Source organism: Amblyraja radiata, chromosome 1 (genome assembly GCF_010909765.2).
Source record: "Amblyraja radiata isolate CabotCenter1 chromosome 1, sAmbRad1.1.pri, whole genome shotgun sequence".
Lineage (NCBI taxonomy): Eukaryota > Metazoa > Chordata > Chondrichthyes > Rajiformes > Rajidae > Amblyraja > Amblyraja radiata.
Window position 1 is genome coordinate 60273380 of NC_045956.1, and position 15561 is coordinate 60288940.

Below are 15561 nucleotides of genomic sequence, written 5' to 3' on the forward strand. Positions count from 1 at the left end.
ATTTACCTGGATATATAATTCCGTTTCCTGAGAAACTATAAAGAAGCCTGCAACCAGGCCTGTGCGCAGTCAACCCAAGCGGCAGCAGGGCAGGCAGGGATGGTGTTGGTCAGACGAGAAAAAGATGCACGGTATTGGAGCGATGGTATCAGTGGGGCTGAGCGATGGAGTAGGGCTGTCCGCTCTCATCCACTGCTCCCACCCTTTACTTAAAGCAGGCGTCTCTCTCTCTCTCTCTCTCCCTCTCCATCTCTCTCTCTCTCTCAGCACTTCATCTCCCTCGCCAGAGACACCACCGTCTCGTGCCGTCCCATCTCCTCCAGGGCCGCGGCCAAAGAGCCCAGGTTGCCTTCCGGAAAGTTCTGAGCTTCCCACAGGTCCAGGATGACACCGGTCGGGCTGGATTTGGTGGCAAAGTAATTCAGGTACCTGGGAGGGAGGAGGGAGAAGAGAGGGGTTAGCGGAAATAATGTCACTGCGTGGAACAAGGGAAAGTCTGCAGTCTGGAGAATCAATCTCCTGCTGTCACAAGCCTCCCGCAGTGTGTCCACCAGAACTACGTAGGACTACAACTAGAATATATAAAACAGGGATGTAATGATGAGGATTTCTAAAGCACTGGTCAGACCGCATTTGGAGTATTGTGAGCAGTTTTGGGCCCCACATCTGAGGAAGGATGTGTCGGCATTGGAGAGGGTCCAGGGGAGGTTTAAACGAATGAACACAGGAATGTTTGGGTTAATGTGTGATGAGCATATGACTGCACTGGGCCTGTACTCGCTGGAGTTTAGAAGGATGAAGGGGTATCTTATTGAAATTTAGCGAATAGTGATAGGCCCGGATATGGAGTGGGTGTTTCCACTGGTGGGAGAGTCTAGGACCAGAGAACAACGGGAGAAGAGATAATTAAAGGATGTTCCTTTAGAAAGGAGATTAGAGGAATTTCTTTAGTCAGAGGGTGGTGAAGATTTTATGAATCTGGGGAATTCATTGAAGTCTGTGGTGGCGAGTTCAGTGGATATTTTTAAGGCGGAGATTGACAGATTCTTGATTAGTACGGGTGCCAGGGGTTACGGAGAGAAGGTAGTAGAATGGGGTTGAGAGGGAAAGATAGACCAGCCTTGATTGAATGGCGGAGTAGACATAATGGGTCGAATAGCCTGTTTTTGCTTCTATAGCGTATGAACATGAACTATACAAAGAAAAGCATGGTGCTGGAACAGGCCCTTCGGCCCACAATGTCTGTGCCTAGCAATGATGCCAACATAAACTTTACTTTAGACTTCAGAGATACAGCTTGGGAAAAGGCCCTTCGGCCCACCCAGTCCGCACCGACCAGCGATCATCCTGTACACTAGCACGATCCTACTCACTGGGGATAATTTACAATTTTACCAAAGCCAATTCTCCTACAAACCTGCATGTCTTTGGCGTGTGGGAGGAAACCGGAGCACCCGGAGAAAACCCACGCAGGGAGAACATACAAACTCCATACAGACAGCACTCGTAGTCCGTATCGAACCCAGATCTCTAATGCTATAAGGTAGCAACTCTACCGCTGCGCCACAGTGCCAACCCCTACTCTGTCTGCATGTGATCCATATCCATTCTCTGCATGTGATCCATATCCCTCCATTCCCTGCATGCGATCCATATCCCTCCATTCCCTGCATGCGATCCATGTCCCTCCATTCCCTGCATATCCATGAGGGGCAAGGTTTTTAGATAGTGGTGGGGGCCTGGAACATATTGTCTGGGGTGGTGCTGGAGGCAGATACAATAATGGTGTTTAAGAGGCTTTTAGGTAGGCACATGGAAGTGCAGAGAATATAGGGATATGGATCATGTAAAGTCAGATAAGATCAGTTTAACTTGGCGTCATGTTCGGCATGGACATTTTGGGCTGTCGGGCCCATTCTGTGCTCCCCTCTTCTATGTTCTATATTTTAGGACTAATCTCTTAGCCTGCTCATCCTCTCTTTACAGCTCAAGACTCTTGAATCCTGGCAACATCATCGTAAATCAGTTCAGTACAGTCTGAAGAAGGGTCTCGACCTGAAATGTCACCCATTCCTTCTGTCCAGAGATGCTGCCTGTCCCACTGAGACTGCAGGATTTCATGTCTATCTTTGGTTTAAACCAGCACCTGCAGTTCCTTCCTACTCAGTTCAGTTCAGTTCCGTTTATTTAATTGTCACGTGTACCGAGGTACAGTGAAAAGCTTTAGTTGTGTACTAACCAATCCGCCGAAAGCCAATACATGATTACAATCGAGTCATTTACAGTGTATAGATACATGATAAGGGAATAACGTTTAGTGCAATGTAAAGCCTGCAAAGTCCGATTAAGGATAGTCCGAGGGTCACCAAAGATGTAGATAGTAGTTCAGCACTGCTCTCTAGTTGTGGTAGGATGATTCAATTGCCTGCAAACAGCTGGGAAGAAACTGTCCCTGAAACTGGTGGTGTGCGTTTTCACACTTCTATACCTTTTGCCTGATGGGAGAGGGGAGAAGAGGGAGTGACCAGGGTGTGACTCATCCTTGTTTATGCTGCAGGCCTTGCCGAGACAGCGTGAGGTATAAATGGAGTCAATATAAATGTTGGTTTATTCATCACTGCATTGAATGAGGCTGCAAAAGCAGAATTAAATCAACTGAGGGGAAAAATAGGAAAGTTTACATAAGGAAAACTGCATATTAATGCCTTGTGGCAAAATGTCCTGCTTGATGCAGGCAGAACACTCTTGCCACCCATGGGTGGATTCAGTTATTACAAGAGGCAAATCTAGTGTGAGACAGCTTTTGCTTTTAAATCACAAGGAGTACTAAGTAACAGGAATTCGTTGGCACTACTGTTTAATTATTTTTGGCACTGTTTTCTAGGGAGTGTGAGAAGAACAAACTGTTTGCAAAACTAACAAGCCCTGCTCTGCCAATTAACAGAAATATTATTGCAAAATAAAACAGAAAAGCTTTAAAAGCTCAGCATTGTTTAGTTAGGTTTAACTTAGGGATACAGTGAGGAAACACGCCCTTTGGCCAACCGGGTCTGCGCTGACCAGCGATTCCCGTGCACTAGCTCGAGGGACAATTTACCATTTTCTATTACCAAAGCCAATTAACTGACAAACCCGTACGTCTTTGCAGTGTGAGGGGAAACCGGAGCGCCCGGAGAAAACCCACACATTCAAGGGATGAGCGTACAGACAGCACTCGTAGTCAGGATCGAACCTGGATCTCTGGCACTGTAAGGCAGCAACATAACTCCTGTGCCACTGTGCTGCCCGACTGGGTGATTGCTGGTGGGCATGGACTCGGTGGGCTGAAGGGTCTGTTTCCATAGTGTATAGATGAAACTAAAGCTAAAGCTTCACCGGCTGAAGTCATCCCCGTCCCGCCCAAACAGGGACAAATGAACGGCACCATTTCTCGCCCAACACCTCCGTCCTGTGGACTCACCCGTCCAGGCTTAGCTTGTGGGCCAGTAGGCGCCAGTCGTTCCCTCTGTTGTTGGGAGCATCCAGGCTGCTGCAGATCTTCTGCCGGATGGCGAGGGGGATCCTGAAGGCGGTGGGTCCCATCAGGGAGGTGGCAGAGGCCTCTGGCTCCACATCCAATGGCCGCAGCTCCTGTGGAAGCAAGGGGCCAGATTACACCAAGAAGCCAACACAAGGAACTGCAGATGTTGCCTCTCCAAAAAAAGAGACACAAAGCGCCGGAGTAATTCAGTAAGTCTGGTGGCATGATTTATAAAAGCAGTGGCGCAGTGGCGCAGCGGTAGAGTTGCTGCCTTACAGCACCAGAGACCCGGGTTTGAGCTTAGTTTATTGTCAAATGTACCAAGATACAATGAAAAGCTTTTGTTGCCTGCTAACCAGTCAGCAGAAAGGCAATACATGATTATAATCGAACCATCCACAGTGTACAGATGCATGATAAATTCGCTCCTGACTATGGGTGCTGTTTGTACAGAGTTTGTACGTTCTCCCTGTGAGCGCGTGTTTTTTTTCCCGGGTGCTCCGGTTTCCATCCACATTCCAGATTCTACTGCAGTTGTACAGAGTCTTGGTGAGACCACACCTGGAGTATTGAGTACAGTTTTGGTCTCCTAATCTGAGGAAAGACATTCTTGCCGTAGAGGGAGTACAGAGAAGGTTCACCAGACTGATTCCTGGGATGGCAGGACTTTCATATGAAGAAAGACTGGATAGACTCGGCTCGTACTCACTAGAATTTAGAAGATTGAGGGGGGATCTTATAGAAACCTACAAAATTCTTAAGGGGTTGGATAGGCTAGATGCAGGAAGATTGTTCCCGATGTTGGGGAAGTCCAGAACAAGGGGTCACAGTTTAAGGATAAGGGGAAAGGACCGAGATGAGAAAAACATTTTTCACACAGAGAGTGGTGAATCTCTGGAATTCTTTGCCACAGAAGGTAGTTGAGGCCAGTTCATTGGCTATATTTAAGAGGGAGTTAGATGTGGCCCTTGTGGCTAAGGAGATCATGGGGTATGGAGAGAAGGCAGGTACAGTTGGATGATCAGCCATGATCATATTGAATGGCGGTGCAGGCTCGAAGGGCCAAATGGCCTACTCCTGCACCTATTTTCTATGTTTCTATGTGCAGGTTTGTAGGTTAATTGGCTTCAGTAAATGATCCCTAGTGTGTAGGATATAACTAGTGTATGGGTGATTGTTGGTTGGCATGGACTCGGTGGGCTGAAGGGCCTGTTTCCACGTTATATCCCTAAATCACTACTCAGCGGGTCAGGCAGCATCTCTGGAGAACATGAATAGATGGCGTTTCGGGTTGGGACTCTCCTGCAGATGAATGAATTGCAATTAGAAGGGTCTAAAAAAGGGCCCCGATCTGAAATGTCACCCATCCATGTTCTACAGAGATGCTGCCTGGCCCACTGAGTTACTCCAGCACTTTGTCTCTTTCATATTATGATCTGCTCAAATTCGATATCCCACGAACAAAACTCCTTACATGCGCTGGTAATAATAAAATAAACCGCCAGTCGGTCTGATGTCCCAGTCTAGAACTAGAGGACATAGGTTTAAGGTGAGATGGGAAAGGTTTAATAGGTACCTGAGGGGCAACTCTTTCACTCAGAGGGTGGTGGGTACATGGAACGAGGTACAGAGGAGGTGGTTGAGGCAGGTACAATTACAAGATTTAACAAAATTTAAGCAAGCTGATGAACTCGCCTTTCTTACTTGCAAGTTAGGCGCTAATTTGTTTAGCAACACAGAGAGATTGGACAGACTGGATTGTTTTCTCTGGTGCCAGAGGTTAAGGGGCGACCAGATAGAAGTGTGTAAAATTGTGAGAGGCATAGAGAGGGTAGACAGTCACAAACTTTTTCGTTTTGTTTCGTTTAGAGATACAGCGCGTAAACAGGCCCTTCAACCCATTTAGTCCGCACCGACCAGCGATCCCTGCACACTAACACTACCTGTAGTGGCCATTTGGCCTGTTTTGCATGTCATTGAGGATGGCATGTGCCTTTACATTTTAGACTGCCCGTTATATTGTGGGTGGGATTCATGACGTGTTTTTGGGCATGTTTGGAGCTTAGATGCTTGCGCAGAAGTTTAGTTTTTAGATTAGTTTGGAGAGACCATGGGGAAGGTTAACCCTTCTACCATGTAAGATCATGTGAGCCATGCGGGCCTTGCGGGGTCCATGGGAGATCTCAAGGAGATCATGCCAGATCTTGCCAGTGTTACGGAGACACGAGGAGTTTGCTAATGTCTAAAGTAATAAGCTGGAGTTCGAAGAAGATTGTAGTAACGAGTCGGAAGAAACTTGGATGTATCTTACTGTTTTCTATCAACAATAAAGCATTTATTCATCAAAAGACAGTGTTTTGAAGTATATCTGAGAAGAAACTCTGAAGGTCTCTGTGAGTGAGCTTGCGTGCGTTTAGAAGACACCCCCTTCAACCATTCTCATCCAAATAGCGGCTAGGGTGCTAAATTACCTGAAAGAAATGAAAATCTGCCGCTACATTACCCTACACACGTACATGAGGGACAATTTTACATTTATACCAAGCCAATTAACCTACAAACCTGTACGTCTTTGGAATGTGGGAGGAAACTGAAGATCTCGGAGAAAACCCACGCAAGTAACGGGGCAAAGATACAAACATTGTACAGCCAAGCTTTGTAAGGCAGTAGCTCTACTGATACGCCACTGTGCCACACTTCTTCCCAAGTGGAAATGTCAAAGACTCGAACACAGGGCTTTAACGTGAGAGAGAACAAGTTTAAAGGAGATATGAGGGGCAATTTCTACCCAGAGGTTGATAGGTCCCGCTGGTGGTGCTGAAGCATGTAGTGGCGTTTAAGAGGCTGTTAGATAGGCACATGGATATGCAGGGAATGGAGGGATACGGATCACATGCAGGCAGATATGGTGGGTTTAACTTGGCATTATTTCCAGCACAGACAAACTCTAAATAAATAAATGCTCTAATTCATTCGCTTTCTCTGGAACACCAGATGTTGAATGGAGACCTGATACAAGTATATAAAATGATGTAGATAGGGTAGGCAAAAATGCTGGAGAAACTCAGCGGGTGAGGCAGCATCTATGGAGCGAAGGAAATAGGCAACGTTTCGAGTCGAGACCCTACTTTACAAGAACTGTTCCAGAGCCGCTGCCTGAAAAAAGCAATGAGCATAGCTAAGGACAAACTGCACCCCCTCCACACACACACCTGGATCTCCTGCCATCAGGCAAGAGATACCGTAGCATCAAAGCCCAGACTGCTAAACAGCTTCCTGCCACAGGCTGTGAGGCTGCTAAACAGTCACTCTACCTGATTCCGCTGCTTTGCACTGACAATTTAATAATTCTGGCACTGGCCACGTAAATCAGCTGCCCTGGACATTTTAAGGACTGTTTTTACTGTATTTTAATGTTGCTGTTTTACCTGCTTTTAATTATTTATACTGTTTCATCAGGGACTGGATTGTTTTTACTGTTATTATGTGTGAAATGTTTTAAGTTTCATGTGCGATGCTCCGGTATTCCCTGGGAAACGTCCTCATTTTGCACTGTACAACTGTTGCTTTGCAAGATGAAAATAAAGGTTGATTGATTGATTGATTGATTGATTCAGACTGATGTGGGGGTGGGGGTGGGTAGGACAGAAAGGTCGGATTCAGAATGGGAGGGGGAGTTGAAGTGCCACCGGGAGATCAACCTGAATCAAACGTTGCCTATTTCCTTCGCTCCATAGATGCTGCTTCACCCGTTGAGTTTCTCCAGCATTTTTGTCTACCTTCGATTTTCCAGCATCTGCAGTTCCTTCTTAAACACAAAGGGTAGGCAGTCAGAACCTTTTTCCCCAGGGTGGATGGGAGGGAGGAGTGGGTCTCCCTGTCGGTCTGCTCCTGGGCCTGGCCAAGATGGCCATTCGCGGGTCCAGGCAGCGGGCAGTCGATGGCCGCACACCGGTCGCCTACCTGCCCCTTTTCCGGGGTTACGTCCGAGCTCGCGTGTCCCTAGAAAAGGAACACGCGGTGTCCATGGGGACTGTGGAGGTCTTCTGTGCACGCTGGTCACCACAGGAGTTTGAATATATTATCGATAAGAATGTTAATATTTTAATTTGATAATTTTGTTTAAGTGTTAAGAGGGAACACGTGGTGTCCATGGGGACTTTGGAGGCTTTCCATGAATACTGGTCGCCGTTGAAGGTCGAGTGTTTTGTTGATAAACGGAACACTCGACCTTCAACGGCCATTCGTAGGTCCAGTTGACGTTGACGTTATTAATTTGATGATCATTTGTTTGTAAACTGTCAGCATAGGCAGTCTTTGATTGTGTTAATACTCTATGTTTATTTTTATTTTTTAAATAAAAGTAGTTTCATAATTAAAAAAAAAAAAAATTAATTAAAAAAATAAAATTAAAAAAAAAGGTGGAATGTCAAAGACATGAGGGCATAGGTTATGTTGAGAGGGACAAAGTTTAAATGAGGTACTTGGATATGCAGGGAATGGAAGGATATGGATTATGTGCAGGCAGTGATTAGTTTAAATTGACATCATGGCATCAGCGGGTCAGGCAGCATCTCTGGAGAGCATTGATAGGTGATTTCGGATCATTATGTGACTGGAAGGGCCTCCTCTAAGCTTGAGGGCTTGAGCTATAGGGAGAGGTTGAGCAGTATAGGACTCTATTCCTTGGAGTGCAGGAGGATGAGGGGTGACCTTACAGAGGTGTTAAAAATCATGAGGGGAATAGATAGGGTTGCAGGCACAGAGTCTTTTACCCAGGTCAGGCAAATCAAAAACTAGAGGACATAGATTTAAGATGAGAGGGACAAGATTTAATAGTAACCTTAGGGGTAACCAATTCACACAGAGGGCCGTGGGTGTATGGAAGAGATGCTGGAGGAGGTAGCTGAGGCAGGTACTATAGCAGCAGTTCAAAGACACTTGGACAGAAACTGGGATAGACTTTTGACTTTAGTGATACAGCCTGGAAACAGGCCCTTCGACCCACCGAGTCTGTGCTGACCAGCGATCACCCTGTACACTAGCACTATCCTACATGCTAGGGACAATTTACAATTTTATCAAAGCCAATTATCCTGCAAACCTGTTCAAGAAAGAACTGCAGATGCTGGTAAAATCAAAGGTAGACACAAAATGCTGGAGTAACTCAGCAGATGAGGCAGCATCTATGTAGAGAAGAAATTGGCGATGTTTCGGGTCGAGACCCTTCTTCGACGTTTCAGTCTGAAGAAGGGTCTCGATCCGAAACGTCGCCAATTCCTTCTCTCCATAGATGCTGCCTCATCTTTGTTACTCCAGCATTTTGTGTCTACATCCAACAAACCTATACATTTTTGGAGTGTGGGAGGAAACCAGAACACCCGGAGAAAACCCACGCGGTCACAGGTAGAACGTACAAAGTCCGTACAGTCAGAACCCGTAGTCAGGATCAAACCTGGAACTCTGGCACTGTAAAGCAGAAACTCTACCGCTGTGCCACCATGCCGGCCTCTAATAGGAAAGATTTAGAGGGATATGGACCAAACGCAGGCAAATGGGACCAACATAGATGTGGCATCTTGGTGGGGGTGGACGTGGTTGGCTGAAGGGCCCCGTTATCGTGCTGTATGACTCAGAGTAAACCACCCAGTATGTTGGACAGGTAAGAGCTGGTAGGGGAGAAGAGGAAGTGTAATTCATTGCCACTGACAGCTGTGGACGTCAAGTCATTGGGTATTTTTAAAGCGGAGATTGACAGATTCTTGATTAGTTCGGTTGTCAAGGGTTATGGGGAGAAGGCAGGAGAATGGGGTTGAGAGGGAAAGATAGATTGAATGGCGGTGTAGACTCGATGGGCCGAATGGCCTAATTCTGCTCCTAGAACTTATGAACTTATCTTCGATATTGAAGATAGGGGCTCTCTGGTCTAAATGGTTGATTTTTAATTGATTTAAAATAACATGGTTGCCTTTTTAACATAATGCCTTCACTCGCTGCCCCGTGACAAAGTTCAGGGAAAGTTCTCCAGGTTTCTGTCGCATCAGTACTTGGCCTGGGCTCCCACATAATAGCAGGCAGCCAGGGTCACGGAGAGGTCAGAGGCATCGATCTCCCCAGCCAGTTTCCAGAGAGAGAGAGAGAGAGAGAGAGAGAGCATTTTGGGAACCACGACAAGGTGGGAGACACTACAGACTAAGTTTGTCACAATTGCTTCCATAAGTTATGAGCTCAAATCAAAAAATAATTTCCTCTGCCTTTGATCCGTCTGTAACGACGTCTCATTAATCCAGAGACGGGGCCGGGATTCCACAGATGTCTTGGAAAACAGTCAAAAGGCTGTCTCCGTGAGGTGAAGGCCTGTGAGCTGTGTAAATAACACCAGAGACCTGCCCTCTGGCAGGATTCACTAATATTCGTAGACACCAATCAGCATCGCCAGAGAGACTTCATACCCAAAGGACGGGGTCTGTGGCTGCTGAAGCTGCTATACCGAGCACAAGACCCATGCCTGAAAGAGCAGCTCCCATCTTTTAGTTTAGTTTAGTTTAGAGATACAGCGTGGATACAGTCCGTTAGGCCCCGTACACTAACGCTATCCTACACAATTTAGGGACAATTTATAATTCTTACTGAAGCAAATTAACCTATAAACCTGCACATCATTGGAGTGTGGGAGGAACCCGGAGCACCCGGGGAAAACCCACGCAGGCACATGGAGAACGTACAATCTCTGTACAGACAGCACCCGTAGTCAGGATCAAACCCGGGTCTCTAGCGCTGTAAGGCAGCAACTCTACCGCTGAGTTCCACCATACGCTATCATGTTCAACTGTTAATTGCCACAATAGTTTCAGTTCTTGGTTTAGGTGTATTAGTGTCATGTGTTTTGAGGTACGGTGAAAGGCTTTGTTTTGCCTGCTAAACAAACAGATCAGATATACAATACATAATGGTAAGGACCATGTTATACCGTACATAAATACAATCAAGTCAAACTCAAGAGCGATAGATAGAGCAAAGTGGAAGATACAGAGTGCAGAATATAGTTCTCAGCATTGTAGCGCACCAGTTCCAGAGACAATATGTCAATATATGTCTATATATTGACATATATACCAGGCACGTGCCGTCAGGGTAGGCAAGGTAGGCACTGCCTACCCTGACTAAAATTATAAAATAGTAATAACTAAATATAAATAGTAAAGGCATGGGAGAATTATGCCTATCTAGGAGATCGATCTCTTAGGTAGGCATAATTCTCCATGCCTTTCATCCGCAGCACTTGTAACCCTTGGTCTGTGCAGCCCACGTGCCGTCAGCGCTGCTTCAAGCCGTCAATTTCAAGCGGGGCTGAAGGCAGCTGAAATTCTGCCTTTGCCGCGTACTGCGCATGCGCAGCGCTAGTTTCTTGGCGAGTTTTTCAAATATGGATTGTCATTATTTTAAGTGTATCTTAGGAAACAAAGAGAAGAATGGAGCTCATGTACCAATGATGTGGTAAGTACATTTCTTGGTGATGTTTTTAAATACCGTATTTCCCGGGGTGTGGGGGGGGGGGGGGGGAGGGGGGGAGAGTTCCTTTCACAGTGTTTAGGGAGTCTGGCCCGGGGTAAAGTTGCAGGGAGGGCACGAATGTTGTGAAGGAGGGGATCGGGATAATGCCACTTGCGACACTCCTTGCACGGAGCCACCGCATTGAGGCAGTGGGGGAGAAGTAGCTCGGGTGGCTGTGAGCGGCCGCCGGGCCGGACAGCGGAACTGGCCGCCACCTCAGCGCCTTCTGCCGGCCCCCGCTCACCTCTAGCTCTCCGTCTAAAAACCTCTCTCCTGCCACTCGCTGGCCTCACTCATGTCCTTAAATTCCGACAGCGCGATTGAGGTTACTCGGCTGTGGGAATTTAAGGATTTGCAGGAAGCCGCTAACATGAACGAGCGGCAGGTGAGAGGTGTTCAGACGGAGACCACTGCCAGAGGTGAGCGGGCCGGCAGAAGGCGCTGAAGTGGCGGCCAGCTCTGCTGTCGGGTCCCGGCGGCCGCTCGCAGCCACCCGAGCAGCTTCTATCCCCGGCTACAATGCGGTGGCTTTGGCCCGGGGAGCTGCGGCAGCGGTGAGTGAGTGAGTTACTGGCATTATCCCCGACCCCCTCCTTCTCAACGCTCCTGCCCTCCCCACAACTTTACCCCTGGCACAGACTCTCCACACGCTGTGAAAGGAACTCTCCCCCCAATTGGTCCCTTGAACAAGTGTTGTCATTCAATAAGATGACAACTGATTCAACTTTTCCCTGTACTCCTGTTTTTCCCACCATCTCTCCACCTGCCATCACCCTTCACCCCCCACCCATTCAGTAATTAAGAATAAAGGAGACTAGGAAGCCTTGTGCAAATTGAAATGTTACTGTTTTTATTTTAATTTTTAATTTTTACGGAGTGAACCATCTGCGCATGCGCGGTTTAAATTTTTTTTTTTTAAAGCCGACTGACTGCCTACCTTGAGTAATTACTCACGGCACATGCCTGATACTCACAGCACGTGTGTGTGTGTGTGTGTGTGTGTGTGTGTGTGTGTGTGTGTGTGTGTGTGTGTGTGTGTGTGTGTGTGTGCGCGCGTGTGTGTGCGTGCGTGCGTGCCCGTGTGTGTGTGTGTGTCAGAGTACAGTGTTTACATACCGGTTCCATCCTTCACGCCAAGGACCTACAGGTTTGTAGGTTATTTAGCTTTGGATTGCAGATTATTTGCAAATGGCAAATTATCTCTAGTGTGTAGGATGGCGTTAGTGCATGGGGTGATCACTTGTCGGTGCTGAATTGGGGGGCCGAAGGTCCTATTTCCGCACTGTATCTCTGAAGTCTAAAGTAAAGTCTGAGGTAATTTATATATATCACAAACGCCAGAGGGTCCCAGCACAGATCCCTGTGGAACTTCACTGGTCACAGACCTCCAGCCTGAATATTGAACTTCCACCACAACCCTGCTTTCCAGCAGTGAGCCAGTTCTGAATCCATACGGCCCAGTCACTGTTAATCCACATCACCACCCCGTTCCCTAGTCTCCCCCATGTGGGGCGTGCACCACAAGCTATGAACGGTCTGCCAGAGCCAGCTGCCCGCCCCTTTTCTGGAGTTACATCCGCGCCCTGGGGGTGTTAGAGAGGGACTATGCGCTGCCCACGAGCACCCTGGGGGATTTCCAGGACTGCCTGGCACCGCGGGGGGGTTGATTGCATCCTTGACAAAGAGTGTAAGATAGTTGTATAATAGTTTATCGTTTGTCGTGTATTTTATGGTGGTGGGTTCTGTTTTGTTTAATACTGTACATATTATTTTAATATTTTAATAAATATTTTGATTAAAAAAAAGTTTTTTTTAAAAAGCTATGAACGGCCGCTGGCATGGAGGACATACCTCGGACAAGGTGCTCTGGATCTGAAAGATCTGTCCTTCTCCCTCCACCTGCCTCACGCAGAATTTACACACCAGCTCGGTCGTGACGAGGCTGAATCGCTCCAGCGTGAAGGTGCAGTGCAGGTTCCGCTGACACCCACTCCAGATCTGGTGGAAGGGAATCTCCTGGTTGAACAAAAGGGCAGGTTTGATTACTGCAACAGTCGGATTCACTGCAGAGGCAGTAGTTCAGTTCAGTTTATTATTCTTGTCACGTATACTGTGTAGTTTACCATTATTGCCACTGGATAGCATGCAACAAAAAAACTATTCACTGGGCTATTCACCATCCGGTCAGTGGAAAGTTAAACTCACCTGTCATGCCAATGACACAATTCATGTGAACTCCTCTCTGGGATGAGACATTAGGTGCATAGTTTAGTTTAGTTCCACACTTTTATCTCCTCCCGCCTCGATTACTGCAACTCTCTTTACACTGGCATCAGCCAATCTTCCCTGTCCCGCCTGCAACTGGTTCAAAACGCCGCAGCGAGACTCCTGACGGGCACCTGAAAAAGGGACCACATCACCCCGATCCTGGCCTCTCTCCACTGGCTCCCTGTGCGGTTCCGAATAAATTTCAAGATCCTTCTTTATGTCTACAAAGCCCTTAACGGGCTTGCCCCCACCTACATCAAAAGTCTGCTAACCAATCACTCCACCTCCAGGTCCCTCAGATCGGCCGACTTGGGGTTACTGAATATCCCGCGGTCTAGGCATAAGCTCAGGGGCGACCGTGCCTTTGCGGTTGCAGCTCCTAGACTGTGGAACAGCATCCCCCTTCCCATCAGAACTGCCCCCTCCATCGACTCTTTTAAGTCGAGACTTAAAACTCATCTTTCAAGCCTTTCTTGACGTCCTCTGAGGGAGGGCTATATGTATGTATTTATGTATGTACTTAATCTATGAACCACTGTTGTAGAACGTTAGTACCTCCACCAATGTAAAGCACTTTGGTCAACGAGAGATGTTTTTTAAATGTGTTATAGAAATAAAAGTGACTTGACTTGACTTGTTTATTATCGTCACTTGTACCAAGGTACAATGTACAGCTGTTGCGTGCTATGCAGTTAGCGAAAAGTTAAACTCACTTGCCATCCCAATAACACAACTCAATGTGAACTCCGACCTAGGACAAGGTACTAAGGTGCTGAGTTGAGCTTCATTTATTGTCACATGTACTGAGATACAGTGGAAAGCATCCTTGTTCCGTGCTATCCAGTCAACGGAAAGACTATACATGATTACAATCGTCGTCCAACAGTGTAAGGTACAGGATAAAGGGAAGGTCTTTTAGCAAGTAAAGTCCGATTAAAGATAGTCTGAGGTTCTCCAATGTATCTGTAGCCTGATAACAGCTGAGAAGATACTGTCCCTGAATCTGGAGGTGTGCGTTTTCATACTTCTGTACCTCTTGACTGATGGGAGAGGGGAGAAAAGGGAGTGATATAAAATGTCACAGTAATGAGGGGTAAGATTTTTACACAGAGGGTAGGGTGTGCCTGGAATGTACTGCCAGGGGTGGTGGTGGAGCCAGATACGATAGTGGCGTTTGAAAGAGTTTTAGATAGGCACATGGATATGCAGGGAAAGGAAGGGTCGTGGTCAATTGCAGGCAGAGGAGATTAGTTTAACCTGCCATTTTGTTTATCGCAGCCAAAATCTAAATGAATAAATGTTCTAATTCATTCACTTTCTTTTGAACTCTGGGTGTTGAGGGAAGACCTGATGGAAGTATGTAAGATGATGAGAAGCATCCCAACAGTACAGCACAGAAACGGGCCAAATGCGGCACCATTATCTGCCTACATGTGATCCATATCCCTCCATTCCCTGCATGTCAAAGTGCATAACTAAACGCCACTTATACGCCACTATCATGCCTGCCTCCACTACCACCCCTGGCAGTGCGTTCCAGGCACCCACCATCCCCTATATAAAAAACTTGTCCCATACATCTTTTTTAAACTGTGCCCTTTGACCTTAAAGCCAGCAGTACCCAGACAATGGTCCAGGAGCCTTTCTCAGTGCCAATTCCATTCTGCCTGCTCATTCCATTAAGCCATCAATGGAAGGATCCGTGAATTTGGTGGATTGAAGTGAAAGATACAGCATGAAACAGGCCCTTCAGCCCACTGACTCCATGCTGTCTAGTCTTTGATATTTTAACTCTTGGATACATTTTTTGACTGACTAACCTACCTATGCCCATTATTTTGTCAGGGGTTATGAGGAGAAGGCAGGTTACTGGTTGAGAGGGAAAGATAGATCAGCCATGATTGAATAGCCATGCACTCGATGGGCCAAATGGCCTAATTCTGCTCCTATAACTTTTGAATTTAGACAATGGACAATAGGTGCAGGAGTAGGCCAATCGGCCCTTCGAGCCAGCACCGCTGATGAACTGATTTATGAAATGATGTCCATCAACTACCCATTTATCCTTATTAATCCCATTTCATTCTCCCCACATTCCCATCTCTCGGATTCTACCAATCACCAAGACACTGGAGGCAAGTGGTCAAGTGGTCCAGTGGTCAAGCCAATATTTTTGGGACGTGGGAGGAAACTGGAGCACCTGGGAGAAACCATAGGGA

The 15561-nt window shown here is 46.9% G+C and overlaps 1 protein-coding gene across 6 annotated transcripts in view; it reads right to left on the reverse strand.

Annotated features, from left to right (window-relative positions):
- Positions 1-221: 221 nt before the first annotated feature.
- Positions 222-15561, reverse strand: part of unc5c (unc-5 netrin receptor C) — a 288173-nt gene continuing 272833 nt past the window's right edge. For 5 of the 6 annotated variants that reach the window (XM_033022624.1, XM_033022615.1, XM_033022604.1 and 2 more), the window contains 3 exons: positions 12926-13090; positions 3461-3630; positions 222-429 (listed from right to left, as the gene is read on the reverse strand). In XM_033022624.1, coding sequence (XP_032878515.1) covers positions 264-429; positions 3461-3630; positions 12926-13090 — 501 coding nt within the window. In that variant the 3' untranslated portion in view covers positions 222-263. The remainder of the gene's footprint in view (positions 430-3460; positions 3631-12925; positions 13091-15561) is intronic. The other variant, XM_033022596.1, reaches the window with a different exon arrangement.